Source organism: Nanorana parkeri, unplaced genomic scaffold (genome assembly GCF_000935625.1).
Source record: "Nanorana parkeri isolate BGI_ZX_2015 unplaced genomic scaffold, ASM93562v1 scaffold183, whole genome shotgun sequence".
NCBI lineage: Eukaryota > Metazoa > Chordata > Amphibia > Anura > Dicroglossidae > Nanorana > Nanorana parkeri.
In genome coordinates this window covers 361,707-381,181 of record NW_017306451.1, presented here as the reverse complement: position 1 = coordinate 381,181, position 19,475 = coordinate 361,707, and the positions used below count along the sequence as shown (strand labels likewise).

The 19,475-nt window shown below is 40.7% G+C and overlaps 1 protein-coding gene across 1 annotated transcript in view; it reads right to left on the bottom strand.

Annotated features, from left to right (window-relative positions):
- Positions 1 to 4,246: 4,246 nt before the first annotated feature.
- Positions 4,247 to 19,475, bottom strand: part of NR2F6 (nuclear receptor subfamily 2 group F member 6) — a 24,387-nt gene continuing 9,158 nt past the window's right edge. The window contains exons 2-4 of the mRNA XM_018555111.1: positions 14,847 to 14,941; positions 4,727 to 5,254; positions 4,247 to 4,554 (exon numbers count right to left, since the gene is read on the bottom strand). Coding sequence (XP_018410613.1) covers positions 4,280 to 4,554; positions 4,727 to 5,254; positions 14,847 to 14,941 — 898 coding nt within the window. The 3' untranslated portion in view covers positions 4,247 to 4,279. The remainder of the gene's footprint in view (positions 4,555 to 4,726; positions 5,255 to 14,846; positions 14,942 to 19,475) is intronic.

Genomic DNA, 19,475 nt, shown 5'->3' with positions numbered 1-19,475 from the left:
CTACTACAAGTGATGGGCCTTTCTTCCTCCCACTGAGCAACAATATGAGAAAACACACACACACACACTAAACGTAAGTGGTATTCGCTCTTTCTACTCCTACCAATATAAGGGGAATTCTGAATATCCCTTACATTGGCAGTCAGAGGTAAGAATGCCCCTTACAGTGGTGGCCTGGGGGAGGAAGCAGAATTCTCCACACTGACTAACATTGCAAGGGGCATTCTTCTGCCAACTGGCCACCAATGTAATTGAATTCTTCCCACCAATGTAAGGGACATTTTTCTCACTGATCACAAATTTAAGGGCTATTTTCTTACTGACCAACAATGTAAGGGACATTTTGAGTGTTCCTTACTTTTGCAATTATTAGGAAGAATGCCCTTAACAGGAGGAATCATGACCCTTACATTGGTCTTTGGTGATCAGTGAAAAGGATTCTGTAATAATTCCACTAGTGTGGGGGGCATTCTTCCCACTGACCACTAACTAGTTGTCATCTGGGAGGAAGGATGCCCTGCTCCCGCTACACTTTTTTTTACTAGCATGATTATATATTTAACTTTTAATGAAAGAAAAAAAAAAATCTGTGTCTACATGTATTTTCAGGCCATTATTAAAGGAGAACTATGGGGTCAGTGTTTTTCCCCATAGTTCTCCTTAGGGTAACGGGAGGACACAAACTAGCGTCCTCCCGTTACCCTAAGCTCAGTATACCGCGAGCTACAGCTCACGGTATACTGAGATGCCGGAGCGGATCGATGTCGAGAGTGAGTGACAGCTGGCTCTGCCTATCTAGAGGCAGAGCCAGCTGTACCCGCCCCTCCCCCGTCCGTTCCGCCAGTCAGCGCTGGCGGATAGGAGCGTGGGGAATCCAGCCCCTCCCTGTCACGGCAGAGAACCGTGACAGGATCGAGAGGTGAGGGAACCCGGGATGTGTTCGCTCACCTCCCGATCTACTGAGCCGACCTGCGACAGTCTCATTGTCACAGGTTGGCTAGAACTATGAGGTGAGTGGAAATCACTCATCTCATAGTTCTCCTTTAATTTCATTATTTCTTATTACATAATTATTACTTTTTGATGTGTAGGTAGGAGAGAGGATGCTCCAAAGTAATCTGCCCAGATGTCAAATACTAATGGGGGAACTGTATCAAAACTGGAGCAGACAAAACCTCTCTAGGTGTTTAAGAGTTGTAATGCTTTTTCTCAAATTCTCTTTCTATTCAGTTATATATGCTGCATAACAACTTGCAATAAACTGACTGTATATTCATCATCCAGACAACACAAAAAGTCAGACTTCTACTGTGCTGAATCTATTTTTATTTAAACATTCCTTCTTTGGCAATTTTCCCTTACACCCATTTTTGGCATTAGCAGAATGTTTATACATACAAAATTAAAAGTAGAAACACACACAAAAAGAACAATGGATTTGCATAAAGTAAATGAAAATTCTTTGCCTCTCAATGCAAACTGTAGCTCATTAGTTCAATCAACAAAAATATAATTTTATGATCTTGCATTCAGGGTCTTCGGTGCTAAAACGGTCAAATCAAGTTGTCAAAGCCGAACTCCAGCCAAAAATAAAACAAAAATGAATAGTTTCTTAAAAGATACAATAACAAAAACAGTTTTTGCTGCAGTATTCACCGTTAATCCATAAATTCCCCTGCTATTAGATGTCCACCCGTCTGATGCCCAGCATCATTTAACCCACGGTAGTCCTGGTGCTGCCCCAGCCTGTTACTGGACAGTGACTGAAACAAGAGCACAGTGATGGCTCTTTGATCACTAAAAGGCGACCGTGATCTGCCACATTGCTTTCTCTTTCTATCAGCATGCTTCAAGTTAACACATGAACTGATTGGCTCCTTGTGCTGCTTCTTCTTTCTCTAGTTCTTCTTTACAGGGAATGCAAGAGGCTGATAGTAGGTCAAATTCAGGTACTTACACAGCTTAATTTGTAAAATATATATATTTAATGATGAGCTGCATAAATGTGTCTTTTAAATCGGTCTAGAGTTCAGCTTTCCAGAACAGAAACAAGTGATCGAGTGTTCAAAATATACATAGAATAATTAAAAAGGGAAAAACTAAATATTATAATAGCACATGCTGAATAAACCTGTCCAAAATGACTGCTGTGCGTTAACAGTACTTGGAGCAGGAATATGTTATCATGGTACCTGTGGGAATTGTAAAGTATACAATTTCTAGAAGTTTGATTTTTTTATGCTATGTGGCCATAATAAATGAGAAACTCTCTCTCTCTCTCTATATATATATATGTTAGTTTTGGGTTTTTTTAAACATTGACAAAAGCCCTGATCACCACATATATATTTAACCAAACAACTAGATCTGTGAGATGTACTGCATTACTACTTTCAGGTGATGAATTAAAATGAATTTCAAGAGAGTAAATGTGCATGTTCTGTGCCCTAAAGGAAGCAACAGACAATAAATGGTGGTCTGACATAAGAAGTGATCTCATGCCTACATAAAAATCCTACATGAATGCATGTTTTGTGACCCTTGCTACAGTACGGCAAGTGCTCTTACAGGCAAAGCAAGGGTCCACTGGCTGAAAACGTCCATCTCTCAGACGTTTCACCCATTAGAAGTGTGACTTGGTTACCTGCTGTGGCAGTATGCACTTTATACATAGACCAAACGTCATCTGAATTTGTTGAAACTGAAGAGAACAGGAGACTAATGTCAATGGGTGCTTTTAGAGTACATTCAAATAAGTGCCTCTGTTGCATTCATGGAACCTTTACATTTCACATGATAAACTGCAAGTGAATTGCTGAAAGATAGGGGCTTGCCTTTGTTCTGATCATTTTATGTTCTCTTTCGGATAGAAGTCCCCCATGATCAGGCCCTCTGGGCAGAACTGACACAGGGAATATAAGGATCAACGTAGTCCTCATACTGGTTTAGTTTTTCCACCCAAATAATTTTTTTTTTTTTTGCCTAGCAGCTGGGGGTAGATAGTCACCTAGAACACATGGTTCTCTATTCATGTCTGCTCTGGTTTCTCTTGATCCAATTTTGGATTATTTCATTCAAAAACAGAAGAAAAATGGAAGCGGACAAGCCTTAACTCATTAATATACCTAATAAAGGAATAGAGACAAAGGATTTACAAAGGATTCAAAAACATCATTATGTTAAGTCCATTTATAGGTTGCATTCGAAAGCAATCTTCATTATGCAGTATTTCACTCACAGCTTAATATCATAGCATTCTGTTTTAAATGAAACGGAGGTATTTTTCACTTTATAACAGTACTCTTTTTAAGCCAACCACGGAGTTGGCTACCGTGCCTCACAGAACATAAGGCTACAAAGAAGGCTCAGTATGTCTTAACAGGTCACTGTGATTAAAAGTAAAAATAAAGAAAATTGTTTCTTGAACTGCAGCAAGGGTTGTCCCTTCTCATTAACTGAGAATAACCCACAGCAAATAAAAGATTCACAGGGAAAAAAAAGTTATTTCTTCCATGACAAGTAGATAACCTATTATTGTTAAAAATAAAATGAAGAAAACAAATAAAAATTTACACATTATGATAAAATGTGCAGTATATATTTGAATAGCTCAAACATTTACCATATATGCAACTGAGCAAAAAATAATAATAAAAGACATGTTAACATGCCTTAATGTGGAGGAGTGGATTAAAGAACATAATTTAGAATGATTTAAATGTTACTATTGCAATGTGATCTTGTGTAGAATGCAGGTCCTGCTTTCAAAATACAGGGTAATAACCAAGTTTCTGCTACACAATAGGATCCAACAAGCTGCCGGTTATATGGCAAACAGAAAAAAAAATCATCACAGCAGCTTTCTTCTAGGACATTAAAAGTATATATTCTGGAGGTAGAGATCACACAGTCTATGCTATACAGACATAAACAAATGAATCACATAGTATCTTCATTGGAACGGTTAGTGATACGAGTGTATTCTAGAGCACCATGTGGAGCAGCTAGATACCCAATTAGTGCTTTCTTTGTTGGTATCAGTCCATGAATGAAGGAGGCTGGCTTCCTGAACAGTTCCTAAGACCATAGAGTAACCAGTAATCCATATGTTTTAAGAATAACATAGTCTCAGGAAATTGCTAATTCTTTTTACAATGAGTTCTGGAAGTGCCTTAGTCATCTACAGCAGAAGGAATGGGGCACAATGAAAAAGTACAGAGAACTGCCCCTGATGTAGTGTAAAAGATGTTGCCAGAGGTGGAAATAACTCTATTAGCTGCTACTGACCAGTTGAGTATGGCCAATTGAAACTGCTTCCTGAAAGCAGCATATCCCTAATAAGTGTCTCTATAGGCGTTTTTCCCACTAGCCTCATGAAAAATAGCTGAGAAATAAGGGATGCAGGCACAGCTCTGAGGGCAGGTAGACGCAATAGGAGGCGGCCAAATCGTTGAGGCTGAGAGGGGTATTGAGCTCGCACATATTCTGTGAGCGCCACTTGAGCTTTTTCTTGTAAACTCTCCACATGAGCTGGGTCAGTGAGGCCACAGGCATCTGGAAATAAAACAAAAAAAAGATGTAAAACACCTTTAGAAAGTACCAGGGCTCCATAGCTGAAACAAACAAGCAAAATGAATGCAAAATAAAAGAAAAATAAGGGTAAAAAGGCAAAGACAATGACAGGTAAAATGAAAGACTTTCAAATCTGTCAGTATAGCACTGTTACCTGAAGTGAAGAGGGCAATTGCTTTCAGGCAGGCATACTCCGCTGAGTCCACTTGAAGGCGGTTAAGCTTCTCTACTTGGTCCTGGAAGACCCTTATCTGGTCCATAAAGGAGACAACCCTGTCTGCAGACATTGGAGAGGCATGGAAACCAGCAGCAGCCAACAGAGGGGCCATGTGTAGTGGGAGGGCTGACTGTGCTGCATTTAACACAAACAGTTCACTCCAGCTGAGCCGCAGGAGAGATACCTGGTCTGCCACAGCAAGCTCTGGAAAATAAGGGATATTCCTGGACCACTCCACAGTGCTAAAAAGTAGCCTTGCAGCCAATTCGCAGATGTTGTCAATGCCCATAACACTGCCCTGCTGAGTATACTGTGATCCATAACGTGATGTCGGGTAGGGTTCTGCCCGAAGGAGCTGAGAAATTAGTTCAGAGACAGGTTGTCCATTAAAATATTCGCTACCTCCTGGAGCAGTAGTAGGGCTTGCACTGGAATGAGCAGGAGGAATGCGCCCCCTCTGAACCGCTAAAAGTAAAAGAAGAAAATAGGTTGTTTAAAAGCAGTAAAATTATTCGGAGATACACAAAACATTTACTTGTAAAGCAAACACAGAAGTGCAATCACCAATCTAAATTACTGCCTGTATAGAACGTGAGAACTTGGGGATCGTGGAGAAGAGGCAGAGGGGATTGGTATAAGAGCGGGCCGGCTCCAAGAATCAGGAGTATAATTTTATTTTTTATCCTAGACACAAATTAACACTTAACCCTTGCAGTACGGGGGTAGACCCTTATGGCTGGGTCTACAACTGGGGCACCCGACTTCTTCAGGATCCCCTTTTCCACAGGATATTGATGAGCAGGATGCTTGGCAGGGGTGAAAATCTTTTTCAGGATAAGACCAGTCACCATACAATATAGGATGTAAAATCAAGTGTACAGGGAAGGTTTTTGCAGGCAGACATTTCTAAGGAACCTTGGCTGGGGACATTTGGCCAGGTCATCGCAGACTGTTCAAGGCACATGCACAGTATGCTTACGTTTTAAAAATATATCAGCAGACTGGACTTCCTTTCGTACCAAGTCTTTTGAACCAGATGAGATACCATTCTAAACCTCCTCTTTAGGAAGTGCCAGAGAAAGATGAGAGATGGACTCTGAGCATAGTATGAGAGGGCTTGCTTGCAGCCCCTGCGGTTTGAGGTCTCTAATAGGACTGAATGTTTCCCCATAAATTCTGACATTGTGGCAGAAAAATGTTCTCTTGATAAGTAGATGAAGGGGGGCACCCCTGAAAGGGTTAAGGAGGTCTCAGAGGAGGATAGTGACTCAGTTTGGGGACAGTGGTCCAGATTTGTAGAACCCGAACCCCTACGCAAAGACACAACCCCCCCCCCCAACCAATAGCAGAGCGCAAGTTTGTTGGCCCACCCCCCTTGCACTAGAATGTTCCACTAGGGGTAAACACGACCATACAAGAATGGGTTAAGTGTTCTGTAAGCAGTCACTGAAGGCAGTAGGGGGTGCTCTGGTGAGGCAGGTGAGGCCAGGAGAAGTGGATGCCAGGGCCACATGTATGCCAAGATGGCATGCGCAATCCACCTATCTGGCAAGGAGGTTGTAGTGGCACAGCTTTGAATGGGAAGCAGGAAAAGGCAGGTCATTCATGACTTTGCTCAGCAAAATCAGTATTAGCACTACACAGGCAATTTTCTTGTAAACTGGCTCTGTGTCCATAAGCCACAAAAATAGTTTGTGCTAGGAATTGACACAGGATTGTGCCTTCTTGCAAGTACTACATGCTACTTGAATAGCATACACGTTGGAGAGCTCTTTGTTTTATCTGTTGATCACTACTGCAATTGCTAGATTATTTTATTAGCATAATTAAGCTAATAAAAATGCCTGTCTAGCTCTAGCCCAACCTGTCAAATAACATATTAGGCTCTTTTCACCTCCACGTTACTACAATGCACTTGCAATGCAGGATACACAGTGCAGTGCCATTTTTTTTCAAATGGCACCTACATGTATAAAGGCAGCACACCACAAAACACTTTAATTGTAGTGAACCTCAATGTGAACCTACTGGGCATTGCAGTGAACTAAAGCAGCAGTTGTGGAGCAGTGGCAGTCCATTCAAAATGCATACTGCAACACAGTTAAGGTGCATGTGGTAATGCATTGCATCACAGCAAACCAGTGTGAATGCACATGTAAGCACCTTGTTTGCTAATATTTCAAACATTCATTTTCATATTTTAAATGCCTTTACCAGTAGCGAAAAAAACAAACCACACATTCTAATATATAAGGGGATCCCTTTTATAGATATAAAGCTCAGCATAACTTTGTATTGCTCACTTGGCCAAAGCACTGTCAGAGGCAGAGGACTAATAGAGCAAAACTGGCCTTGACAAGAAAAAAATTGAAATAGTATTTATTGAGTCATAGCAGCTGCATAAGAGGCGACAGTGGTACTACCCATGCAATTATGGAGTTTTTATTTAAAAAACAAAATGTATAAATGAAGACTAGAGATAGTCTAAATTGTGCTGTATAATGTATTATTGCTGGGATTTGTAGTCCCAGCAATACATTGCTGTATAATTTTACACTTTTCATTTCACTATATTGTACACCACACTTTTTTTTTTTCTGTTTTACTTCCACCGCTCCAAGCTTGCTCCTGTGATGGACTGCCATCTCAATACAAACTAGTAGTCCATCACTGCAGCCGTTTTTAAAAATGTATTTTATTTTTTATCCGATTAACTGATTAATCGAACTTAATAATCGGCTAACTAATCGATTTTGAAAATAATCGTTAGCTGCAGCTCTAAGATAGACTATAGGCAGCCAGGTGTTTGCTTACATTTCTTTTCACAGACGAGTCCTGCAGATATTATTGAACTCAAGATGCCCATTAAAAAAAAAAAAAAACAGCGCTTAACTCACATTTACAACTATTATTACCAACATCCAGGGACAGTTCCAGGGGGAAAATATGAAAAAATATAAATACATTTTTATTATCTACATGTTTCCTGAGTCCCAGCTGCAGTGTTTGTCACCTCTAATCTACTATTTACATTGTGACCTTCTACCCCTTTTTCTCTGGGTGAGTGTCGTTTTCAATTCCTTCTTCCTAGATATAAACATACTGAGCTCATTGCTTATTCTCTATAGAAGACACACATTTCCCATCCACAATACAGTGCTTGTGGGCAGCCTCTGAACAAAGTACTGCTGTTCCCATTATGAACACATGCACACTGTACTGCATCTCAGCTTCAATCCAAGCACAGTTTAGTGACTCTGACCTCTCCCCTCCTTTCTGTACACACAGAAGCTATGCTGATCTGTCCCCCTCCTCTACACACATACAAGCTGACCCCTTCTCCCTTTTCTTCTCTCCAGACAAAGGCAGAGCTGATCTATGGACCCTACATGCACAGTTAACCATCTCATCCTTTTCTCTGTATGGACGCTACCAATCTGCCTCACTTCTGTCCACACAAGGTGCAGTGCATACAATTACTTCCTATTCTGCAAGGATATAATATGGATAAACATTTCCCCATCCTCCTAGATGCATTTAGCCAGAGTATATGCTATTTCCTGTAAATGGCCACATAGAACATTCTATACAGGCAGGTAAAGTGCTACTGTGTTTATATAGAACACATATTAAGGCTATGTGGGTTTAAGGTTCCAATATATGCATTATACATGCCATTTTTTATACAAATATATGCTGCTTGATTTTTTTGTAACTCTGCTGTAGTGCTGGGTTGCTACACAATATGCAAATATAGTACTTCTTTCTCGGTGCTAGGTAAAGTAAAAAAAAAAATGTCAAATACAGTTGGCCTTAATGTGAATACCACTTGAGTTTTCTTTTTGTAAGAAAGCACTAATGCCTTGTATGCCATTATGGTTACTCAAGTATACTCGGATTGCAATTTTTGCACCCTGGTTCACTCCATGTTTGCTGAGCCCTGGCTGGAATGTGCTGAACTGAGGAAGTGGCAGCAGAAAGAGGGAGGTGAGGGGGAAAGAAAGAGCTTTTATTTACTTTCTGATGCCTGAATGGGCGCTTAGGATTCACTCAAGCAAGGAAAGGGCACAGAGGTTTAAGCTCACCAAAAGAGGAGTAGAATGAAGAGAGAGCGACAGAGAAAAAGGAGAGACACAATAAGAAATGGAGGAAAGATAAGAAGATAAGAAATCCTGAACAGTGCAAATGTTCAGATACTGAGGTAGAGACAAACATGAGAATGTAAAAGATGAAAGGAAGCTTTTGTTGTTACAGAAACAAAGTTACAAAGCCACTTTCAAATATCAATGCATCACAACAACTGGTGTGACACAAAAGAAACATACACAAGCCAGAGGTAGTGAGGACATATCTGTGCTGTAATGTATCCAATATTGATTAAAAACATTCTCTAGTTAGAATAAATAGCCCAGTTGCCAACCAGCGCGATATCACAGAATGCTTTTTCTATTTCCAAAGCATTTAAAACAAAGTTTCTCTGTCGTTACATCGTTGGAAAAAAAGACACAGGTTCATCCAGTCCAGTGAGTGTGTTTTTGAGTCACAATCAATTTCCATAGCCCCATATGTTATGCTCACAGAGGAAGCCCTCTAAAAAGGTTTTGAATCTATCCACACTGTCAGATTGTACCCATGTGTCTTCTTTATTGACCTTAGAGTAAACAGTCTATTACAGGTACTACATTTGATATATTTGTACATGTTGACCATATCCCCCCCCCAGTACATTTTCTACAGAGTGAAGTGTAAAATGTGTAATTTTTCCTCATAACAAAGGTCCTCCAGCCCCCTTATTACTGCCATTGACCTTCACTGAACTCTTTCTAGTGCAAGGAAGTTCTTCCTGTGGATTGTTAACCAAAACTGAACTGCATATATTCAAGACGTGGCTAAACCCATGTTTGCTAATGGGGTAGAAACACTTAAAAATAAATAAATAAATAAAATGGACAGCGGTGTCCTTTTTTGCTCTGCAATTTCTCTGTAAATCTCAGTTCTCTCTGGTGTTTTCAGAACAAAATGCAAAAAAGGGTTAAAAAAGACCTTTAAACCAGTGGTTCTCAACCTGTGTAACCTCGGGATAAAAATTGCAGCAGAGCCCCCTGCTAATGCCCCCCTCCCCACCCCATACCCTCCCCAGCTTCTGCACTGACAGAGGACAATATAACAGGGGACACTGATGGACATTATGTATTCTGAGCCCAGTCTGTGTAATAACATTAATTGTGTATTGTGGGTTGCGACCCACGAGTTGAGAACCACTGCTTTAAACTATACCCAATCTGTAAGGCCTATCTAACCTAATCCTTACACTGAACCCTTAATTTGAAGTTGCTTAACACTTTACATGTACCCCAGCACTTAACCCTTTCGATGCCAATGATGTATGCTGCACGTCGCTGGCAGCAGGCACCTGTAAACAGACTCCCGTCGGCTGTAGCTATGTTTACTAGAGCTGCAGCTAACTATTATTTTCAAAATCGATTAGCCGATTATTAAGTTCGATTAATCGGTTAGAATCGATTTTAAAAAATGGCTCCAGTGATGGGACAATTAGTTTGTATTGAGATTGTAGTCCATCACAGGAGCAAGCTTGGACCGGTGGAAGTAAAAAAGAAAAAAAAAAAAGTGTGGTGTGCAATATAGAGAAATGAAAAGTGTAAAATTATACAGCAATGAATGCAGAATGGCACCGGCTATAGAAGACTACAAATCCCAGCAATAGTACATTATACAGCGCAATGCAGAATACCACCAGCTATAGAGGAATACAACAAATCCCAGCAATAGTACATAATAGCTGGCGGTATTCTAGTCCTGGTATACTATTGCTGGGTTTTCTAGTGCTCCATAACTAGTGGTATAATGGCATTACACCACTGTATAATGTATTATTGCTGTGATTTGTAGTCCTCTATAGCTGGTGGTATTCCGCATTGCGCTGTATAATGTATTATTGCTGGAATTTGCAGTCCTCTATACAGCGCAATGCAGAAAACCACCAACTATATTGAAATACAACAAATCCCAGCAATACATTATACATACAGTGTATGATGTATTGCTGGGATTTGTAGTCCTCTAGAGCTGATGGTATAATATACAGCACAATCCCCCCACACCTGCTCCTCCTTACTTCTCCACGGGTCCCTGTGCCAATCGTGGATGTGGGCGGGCGGTGAGGAGGTGCGGCGTGTGGATCGTGGATGCGGGCGGGTCTGGCAGCAGCGAGCATGAGGTGGGGAGGAGGTGTGGCGCGCAGCGTGTGTGGAGCGGTGAACAGGGCCAACTAATTGGAAGCCGATTAATCGATGATTGAAAAAGTTGACAACTTTTTCAATAATCGATTATGTCGATTAGTTGTTGCAGCCCTAATGTTTACCTGTGTAAAGCCGACGTTGGATTTGCCCTGGAAGCGGTTCTGGTGGCTGAGCAGCTGCCATATCGCTTTAATGGGTCAGTGAACAGTGCCTTGCTTCACAGGTGTCGGCAGGAAGAGAGACCACATCCATTCGCCAATCTCCACCCTGCTGAATGGAGCCGAAAGGGATGCGGATTCCATTACTTCAGGCTCCTCAGCTGTCATTCCACACGAAGCTGGGGAAGAAGCTATTCAAGCTAAATCTGTGCTTAAATAGCTTTGTTGCAGTGGAAAAGTGACACTAGGGGACTAATAGACCCCTAATGTTACCTTAAAGAGAACCTGTCATCACTAATATGCCATCGTGTGATAGCAATGAGGTAAAAAAAAAAAAGAAATAGAATTTTTTTTTTTTTTTTAAGTTAAATCAATTTAAAAATACCGAAAAAAAAGGTAAAGCCCCCATACCAATCTAAAAACGTTGGGTGCACCCACGTAAGAAAACGAGGATTGCGCTACACGTGTGTGCCAGAGTGTGCATCGCTGTGTGTGGCAGAATGAGAGCAATAATTCTAGGACCAATATTCACAGTTAACTGTACAATGTACATGGGCAATTTGGGGTACCATATTTTATCTTAATTTCACGGGCACATGCAATTTTTAAGCTCGGCATGTTGGGTATCTACTCTTCACCACCTCATATTTTATACAAAATTGGGTATTATATTGTGTTTTTGTGAACTAAAGTTAACTTAAGTGTAATTTTTACTAACATTTTGGGCTTGATAAAAAGTTGCGCTAACATCATGCGACGCTGCCAGCTCCTGCACAGAAATAGACATGAATGGGTAAGCCGATTAATCGATTATTGAAAAAGTTGACAACTTTTTCAATAATCGATTATAATCGATTATGTCGATTGGTTGTTGCAGCCCTGATGGGCTGTACTTCTACCACTGGAATAAGGCCCCATTCAAGTCTATGGGATGTTAACACACAGGAATGAGCAGCATCAGACGAGATTTCTACACAGAAACTGTAAACGCCACAGGAGGCTGCTGCCACCAGACAGCACATGGATGTGGGGGGGACTTAGCCTAGAATAGGTTAGGGGGTTAAGGAGTTTGTTTGTTTTTTCCTCTAGAGTGAACCTATCCTTTAACCTGTCCTCTATCATTAAAACCAGAACCCTGAATTTAACCCCTTTAAACACTCCACCTTAACTTAATCCCTAATGCTAATGAAACCCTAAGGGCTTGTTCACACCAAGCGCGGAGCAGATCCGGACCAGAGCAGGTGCAGACCGGATCAAAACTGCGTCCAATGTATTCCTATGGTATTTTGACCTCCAGTTCACATCGCAGCGTGCGGATCCAGACCAGATCCAGACCGGATGAAAAAAATGCGGCAAGCCTTATTTTACCTGCTCTGGATCTGGTGTGGAACGCATCAAAAACGCATCTAAAACGCATCAAAAACGCATCTAAAACGCATCAAAAACGCATCTAAAACGCATCAAAAACGCGGCACAACCCACTACACTGTGTGTGCAGAAACCTGACTGGATCTGGTCTGCATTTGGTGTGAACAAGGCCTTAAGAACCATAGTTATTTTTCAGATGCTTCAATACCAAAATGCACCGATCCACAGTTTCCCCTATGCTACTTAACAGCAAAGTAGGTAAACTCTAATAAAGAAACTGGAAACACTTTCTAGATTAATTGCAACGCTCAGAAACAGTTTATTTTTTTCTCTTTAAACAAAGTAAAATACACTTTAGATATTAGCAAACAATATTCTACCCGGTCACAGGTTATCTTTAACTTCTCTAAGGCAACTATTCTCCTTTCCACATGCAAAGTAATCACATGTGATTCATAGCTCTGACCTTTATCTGCAAGGAGGTCATATGTCATGTGATAAAAGTGCTGTTGCTGGTTGTCACCTGCCCTTTACACATAGCCCTGCCCCTGGCTGTTTATCCATATGCAGAGCTTAACCCCTTCACTTAACTAGTAAAAAAAAAAAATCAAGATAAAATGCAAAGCTCTCTAAAACCAAGTTAAAGCAGATTTATGTTAAAAATAGTGCTGCAACTAATGATTATTTTCATAATCAATTATTTGGCCAATTATTTTTTCGATTGATCGGATAAAAAAAAATTAAAATACCATCCTGAATTTAAATTAAATACACAAATTGAGTGTTACAAAGCTTACTTCAGAATAAAACTGCATGCACAATTTTTTGCAGTTGCACCACACTGGAACGCACGGGAGGCGGGGTTGGGGTGCCATTGAAATGAATGGCACCACAATGTACCTCCCGCACCAAAATTTGTCAGGCCAAAGCTGAAAATTACTTTAGGTTTTTTTTTATAATTGGGGGGAGGGTAACAATTTTTTTTTTTAACCATTTTTAAATCATTTACATTTTATTTTTTTACTGTTAAGGGCTTTAGGGCAGTGGTTCTCAACCTGTGTAACCTCAGGACCCACATCTGTCCCTGGTCATTAAGTCACGACCTAAGTCCCACTGCAATAGAACGCACGGCTTTAGGATACCGTGCGTTCCGGTGCGGGTGTACGAACTGTGGGTGGGAGGTGTGTTTGGGGTACCATTCATATGAATTGCAACACAACACACCTTCCACACCAGAATGCATGGTAGGTACGATTGCGTGGTACAGTGGGTTTATTGCCCGGTACTATGCGGTTAATGCACTGTACTAGTGTGAATTGAGAACCAAGGCTTTAGGGGAATATCAGGGGCCCAAAAAAAACCCTAAAAAACAAATACATACCAAGTATACAAAACACATGCACAAATAATGGAATTAGGCAAACATTGTTCTTTAGAGAAGGTCTTCAAAGCAAGTTACTGCTTTCAAGAGGCAGAATATTTACTACAGTCCACCATCAAGAGAAGCCGGAAGAGCAGCATATGGTTTACACAATAAATCAAGAAGCAATGGCAAAAAAAAAAAAAAATGTAGTAATAATTGAAGTACTGAATATTAGTTAAAAATATATAGCTCTTTCGGTGGAGTCTGCAAAGTCACTACTTCTGTTGAGAAACGTTTCTTCCAAGGGTATGCTGTGTGTGGTTAGAGGAAAACTTTATGTTGCCCATAGCAGCTTTTAAATGCCATTTCTGCAATCCACATCTGAAAATGGTTAACTGGTTGCCATGTTCTTGCTGGCGCAATCTTCATTCATAGAATGTCTTAAAGAAAAGCCTGAGATGCCTATATCAGCTAGAGGCTTCCATTCACTTCTAAATCTACACTGTAAAAATGACAGCTGAAACATTTCTGATTGCTATGGGTAGTGCATGCAGTTCTCAATGGGTAGTGCATGCAGTTCTCAACAACGCTGGTCATACACTAATATTTTCTTCGTTCAACCCGCGGGCTGAACAAAGAAAATATTACAGATTCCTCCATCAACACTTACGAGCAAGGAATCTACCGCTGTTTTTCGCCGTCTGCTGTCAGAATACCTGAACAGAGCCGGCAGCTCATTGACTGCCTCCCCGTTTTGTTTGAAAATTTTCCAACTGGCTCCTTCGATCAGCTGAGTGAATTTTGTCTCATTCACCAAAAACTGGATGAAAATTGTATAGTGTATGTCCTGCTGAAGACTCTAAATAAATAAAACTTTCAAATGTTGTTCAAGGGCAAGTGTACTTTACCTTCCTTCCTCATGCCCACACGGAAGCACTTCTTCAGTCGGCAGTACTGACATTGGTTTCGGTGATGCTGGTCAATCTGACAGTCACGATTTGACCTGTGTGTCACAAATGCAAAATTGAAGCGTGTGAGCCTAGTCAATAAACCAAGTGCTAACAATATGAACAAAAACACATGCTTGCATATCTAGAGTGCAGATCCCTCACAGCTGTCAACTGATAAATAAATTACTTTGTTGCTTATTAAAATTTCATAACATTCACTTTCGCAATAATGTCCCAATTTTATACTAGGGCACTCATTTGTTGCACACCTCGCAAGTAATGGACAAAAAACATAAAAATAGATGCATTGGAATCACGAATAAGATTTAGTGTGAAAATTCAAAATAACTTCCTAGATAGTGACCAGTAACAGTTTATTAACTGATGATCCTGTCAGTAGGTACATTATTTTTCTACAATTTGTTTTATAAAAGTGGCCTAAATGTGGCTTGTACTGCATCAATAAGTCAATATGTTCTCTTTAAGCCTGGGAACTTATTAGGCTGACTGAGGTTCCTTAGAAACAAAATCGTCCATTAAGGACTTGTGGCTTCCCAATTCAGAGGGAACCTCTGCAGCAGAAGGCAATATAGCAGCTACAGCTGCAGGTATGTCAGATATTGAGCCTGAAAGGGAAGGTGGGGAAGCACACTTAAAGCCTCCCCAAATTCCTTTATACTTGCATTACCTGAGCTCCATCGCAGCTCTTTGCACCTCCAAAGCCAGCATTAATTTAGGTGACAAGTGATGGTCCTAGCAGGTCATAAGCTCCCCCATAACCTTTTCAGAAACACATCACTTTGACCCCAGTCCCAAAGACAGTGGAAACCAAAGCATATACCACAGCAGAAGAACACACAAGAACATACAATCTTAATGATGGGATCTCAGCCCAGAACCCCAGCATTTTAAAGCTATAATAATGCAGTATATTTTGTTGTCAGGCTGGAGAACGAACTGCAGATTTTCCAGTTTTGCACTACATGTCAACTTGATATGTAAACAGTGTTCTTCCTAAATTGGCTCTTTTATAAGTGATATATACATGGTTGTATGTGAGGGGCAGTAGAATACTACCAACCATCCTAGCTGCCCGTGTGGTTTGGGAACATTTTTTATGCTTTTTTATTTTATTTTCCTCGCCTATATTTGCAAAGCTGTTGGGCAGAATGAGTCACAAACTATGACTTCAGGATTACTGTTCCTTCCTTATCATTGGTAATTAGTGTAACAATAAACTTTACTGCTACTTCTTTATCACCTACTGAGCACCAAACATATATATTATACTAATAATGTATGCACTGAAACTTGCATCTGCTGAATATTTATTGTATTTTTATCCTTCATACTTCTAGAAGCTGCATGGTGTAAAGTTAAACTTAATACCTTGATTAAACACAGAATCCTATAAATACATATATACAGAGATAACCATGTATAATATTTATATAATTGTTTAATGCTTCTTCAGAAAATGCAAACTTAAGAGTAACTTCACATTCTCATTGCTGTACATGGGACTATCCCAGGGAAATTTTACTGCAAATAAAAACCTGACAAGAGGCTCTAACATGTTTCTGATAAATAATAGGGTTATTCACAAAAGGGTGAAGAGTTTGGAGAAGACAGGAGAAGTGAACAATCTAGGACAACTTAGCTGAACTGGAAAGTGAGCTGAATTGGAGAATTTTTCCAAATCAGCTACAGTATTTTGGCCTAGATTGTTCACTTCTCCTGCCTTCTCCAAACCCTTCAACCTTTTGTGAATAACCCTGTAAGTGTTTTGTTGCAGTCTGTGTCTTCCCCTGCAAGATTATATATAACTTCCTGTCACAAAAGGATTTGAGGGGACAATCCTCTGCATTCCTGCTGTGGCCATTATGAGGAGCTCTTATTCTCCGTCAAATGTTGTAATTTAATTTATATTACAAAGAATGCAAGAGGAAGCGCTAGAAGATGCAAAACTCTTGTCAGAATTTTTTTGTTAAAGCTGATCTCACATATATGCACACATATACAATATATATATATACATATACATACACACACACACACACACACACACATATACATTTCATATACACACACACTTTGTTATGCACCTGAAGCCAAGTGACAATGCCTGGATGACGTGGACACCTCCTACTGGCTGTCCAGGAGTGGTCCCCTTCAGAAGAGGAGTCTGCAGCTGTGGGATTGTTGGGCACATCTACAGTGTCCCACACCAGGAAAAAGCACCAGCGAAAGATAAGGGGCCAACTGCAAAAACCAGGCAGAGACATCCAGCCCCCCCATGACACGGGGCACGTGCTGTAGAGCACCCTGAGGTCTCTAGGATGTGCGACGTATCCCAGGAGGCTGTGGGTAACTAAATGCATCCCCTTCACCTAGGCATGAATCCAGGAAGTGTGGGCATGTGTTCCCCATAAAAGGGCATTTAAAAAAATGATTGAAAAAAAAAAAAGGTCTGATGCAAGAGAGGAAGGGGGTAGGAGTGGATTAACAAAGTGTGTGGGGGCAGATGAAGGTCCACTCTACTGCTTCCTGAATTACCTCTCTCTTCATGGGACAAAGAAAATGCTGATGATGATTCATTGTCTAATAACTGGCTGGAGCAGTGAGGTGGCACAAAAATCTGCATTTCATAACCAGGAAAGCAGGGTCGCCTGGCTGTAAAATGTGTAAATTCTAAAGCTTCTATAGTCTGAAAAAAAGGAGTTTCTGGACAATGCTTTTTTACTCCCATAACTGTGCACTTTTCTTTACAATTTTATAAAGAAAATAGTAAAAATTAGTTTTTGTACAGTTCCTTTAAGTGTACATTGAGAAAAATGTGACTATAAATCCATGTGCCAATAATAATTTGTGCAGGAATTGGTATCAGAATCACAGCTAAATCCCCCACCCTTTTTTTTCCCTTTGCCCGCTTTCTAGAGCTGATGTGTGCCTGTTTACGTTGTATCAGTTACAAGCTGAAAGATCATGCTGGTATGTGAAGCACAACAGGAGGAGAACCCCTGCTTTCAAGCTTACTCCGGTCAAAGCAGGAGAGTTAAACATGTTTTGTGTTCTGGCATGCCAAGCAAAAACAGATGCATACAAACTGTATACATTCAGAGCCAGGGTTTCATTCAGAATAATTACACAGCTGCTGTGTGGTGACACTCTGGGAAAGAGTTAATCCTGCAGTCCACGTGGGTTAAGGTAAATAAAACCATACAGGAGATGCGGGGTGGGTCTACACGTTAAATAAACACATTGCAAAGGTCAAGAGTAATAATGTTTCTCTTAACTGGGGCCAGGCCGCCACACAAATTGCACAAGTCACGTTTGATTCCTGTTGTACCCTCCTGACACAGGTTCCTGAGGAATTCCACTGGGATTAATATAGAAACAAAATGTGCCAAAATTCTGCAGGAAAAAAAATGAAATAAAAAAACTAAAAAAGTTTGGTTCAAAGCTGTGCACCTTAAAGAACTCTGGGCAACATTTTTTTATCAACCTTTGCAGTGGTTAGCTGCTCGCTTGTGTCTAGGTTGAAAAGGAAGAAAAAAAAAAAGTTATACTTACCTGAACCTTAGATCTGGCCAGCTGTGACAGCACTCCCTTCAGCCTGTCTCCGCCTCCACTGCAGTGATGATATGTCACTCGGCGTTCTATACATGGTGTACAGAACGTGATAGCTCAGGGACCTTGGGCTGCTGCAGCGGAGAGGCTTTAGGGACAGGTCTAAAAGCAAGCCGGCTCAGAGGATCACGTGAGTATAACTATTTTTATCCCTAGACCAGACCAAGCAGTTAACCCTTGCAAAGCAGGGGTAGTCCCACTATACGAGAGTTAATAACAAATATTATCCTCATGACGGAATAAATGTCAGTTAAAGTACCGCAGCGCTGAATACTGAAAAATGGCCTGGATGGGAAGGGGGTTTAACACCGCGGATGTCAACTGGTTAAAGACAACCCGTCAAACAAGAATATTGAGGGCGTGTTCACACCATGTTCGGATCAGACCTGCAAACGCGGTACAGTGGTTATTTGACACATTCGACGCGTTCCGGTACTTTTTTTAGCTTAAAATTGGCTTTTAGTCCAGTGCATTTGCATGTCTTTTGGTGCGTTCCAGAACAGAAAAGAATAGTACATGCAGCATTTATTTCCCCGCACCAGAAATTACTGCACTGGTGTGAACAGAGACCAGAAGTACCATAGGAATACATTGGGATGCATTTCAAGTGCGGACATAAAACATTCTGGTCCAGACATGGTGTGAACAAGCCCTTAACCACGCTAATCCCAATTAAGGAAGCAGAAGGTACTGCTTATACAAAGTACAAAAAATGCTAAAGCAAACAGCCGACGCTGTCAGAACATACCACCCTTAGGGCCGGTTCATACCACTTACAGTGCATTCCAGCATGGTTTGTGCCCCGAATGCACTGGATGGAATAAACCAATCCTTCCGCTTTTCATGTCAATGGCACCGCTGATGCACCTCTTGTATGGAGTATGCATGCATATTTCTTGCAATTGCATTGAACACAGGGCATTGTTGTAACACACATTCTGGTGCGGGAGATGACAC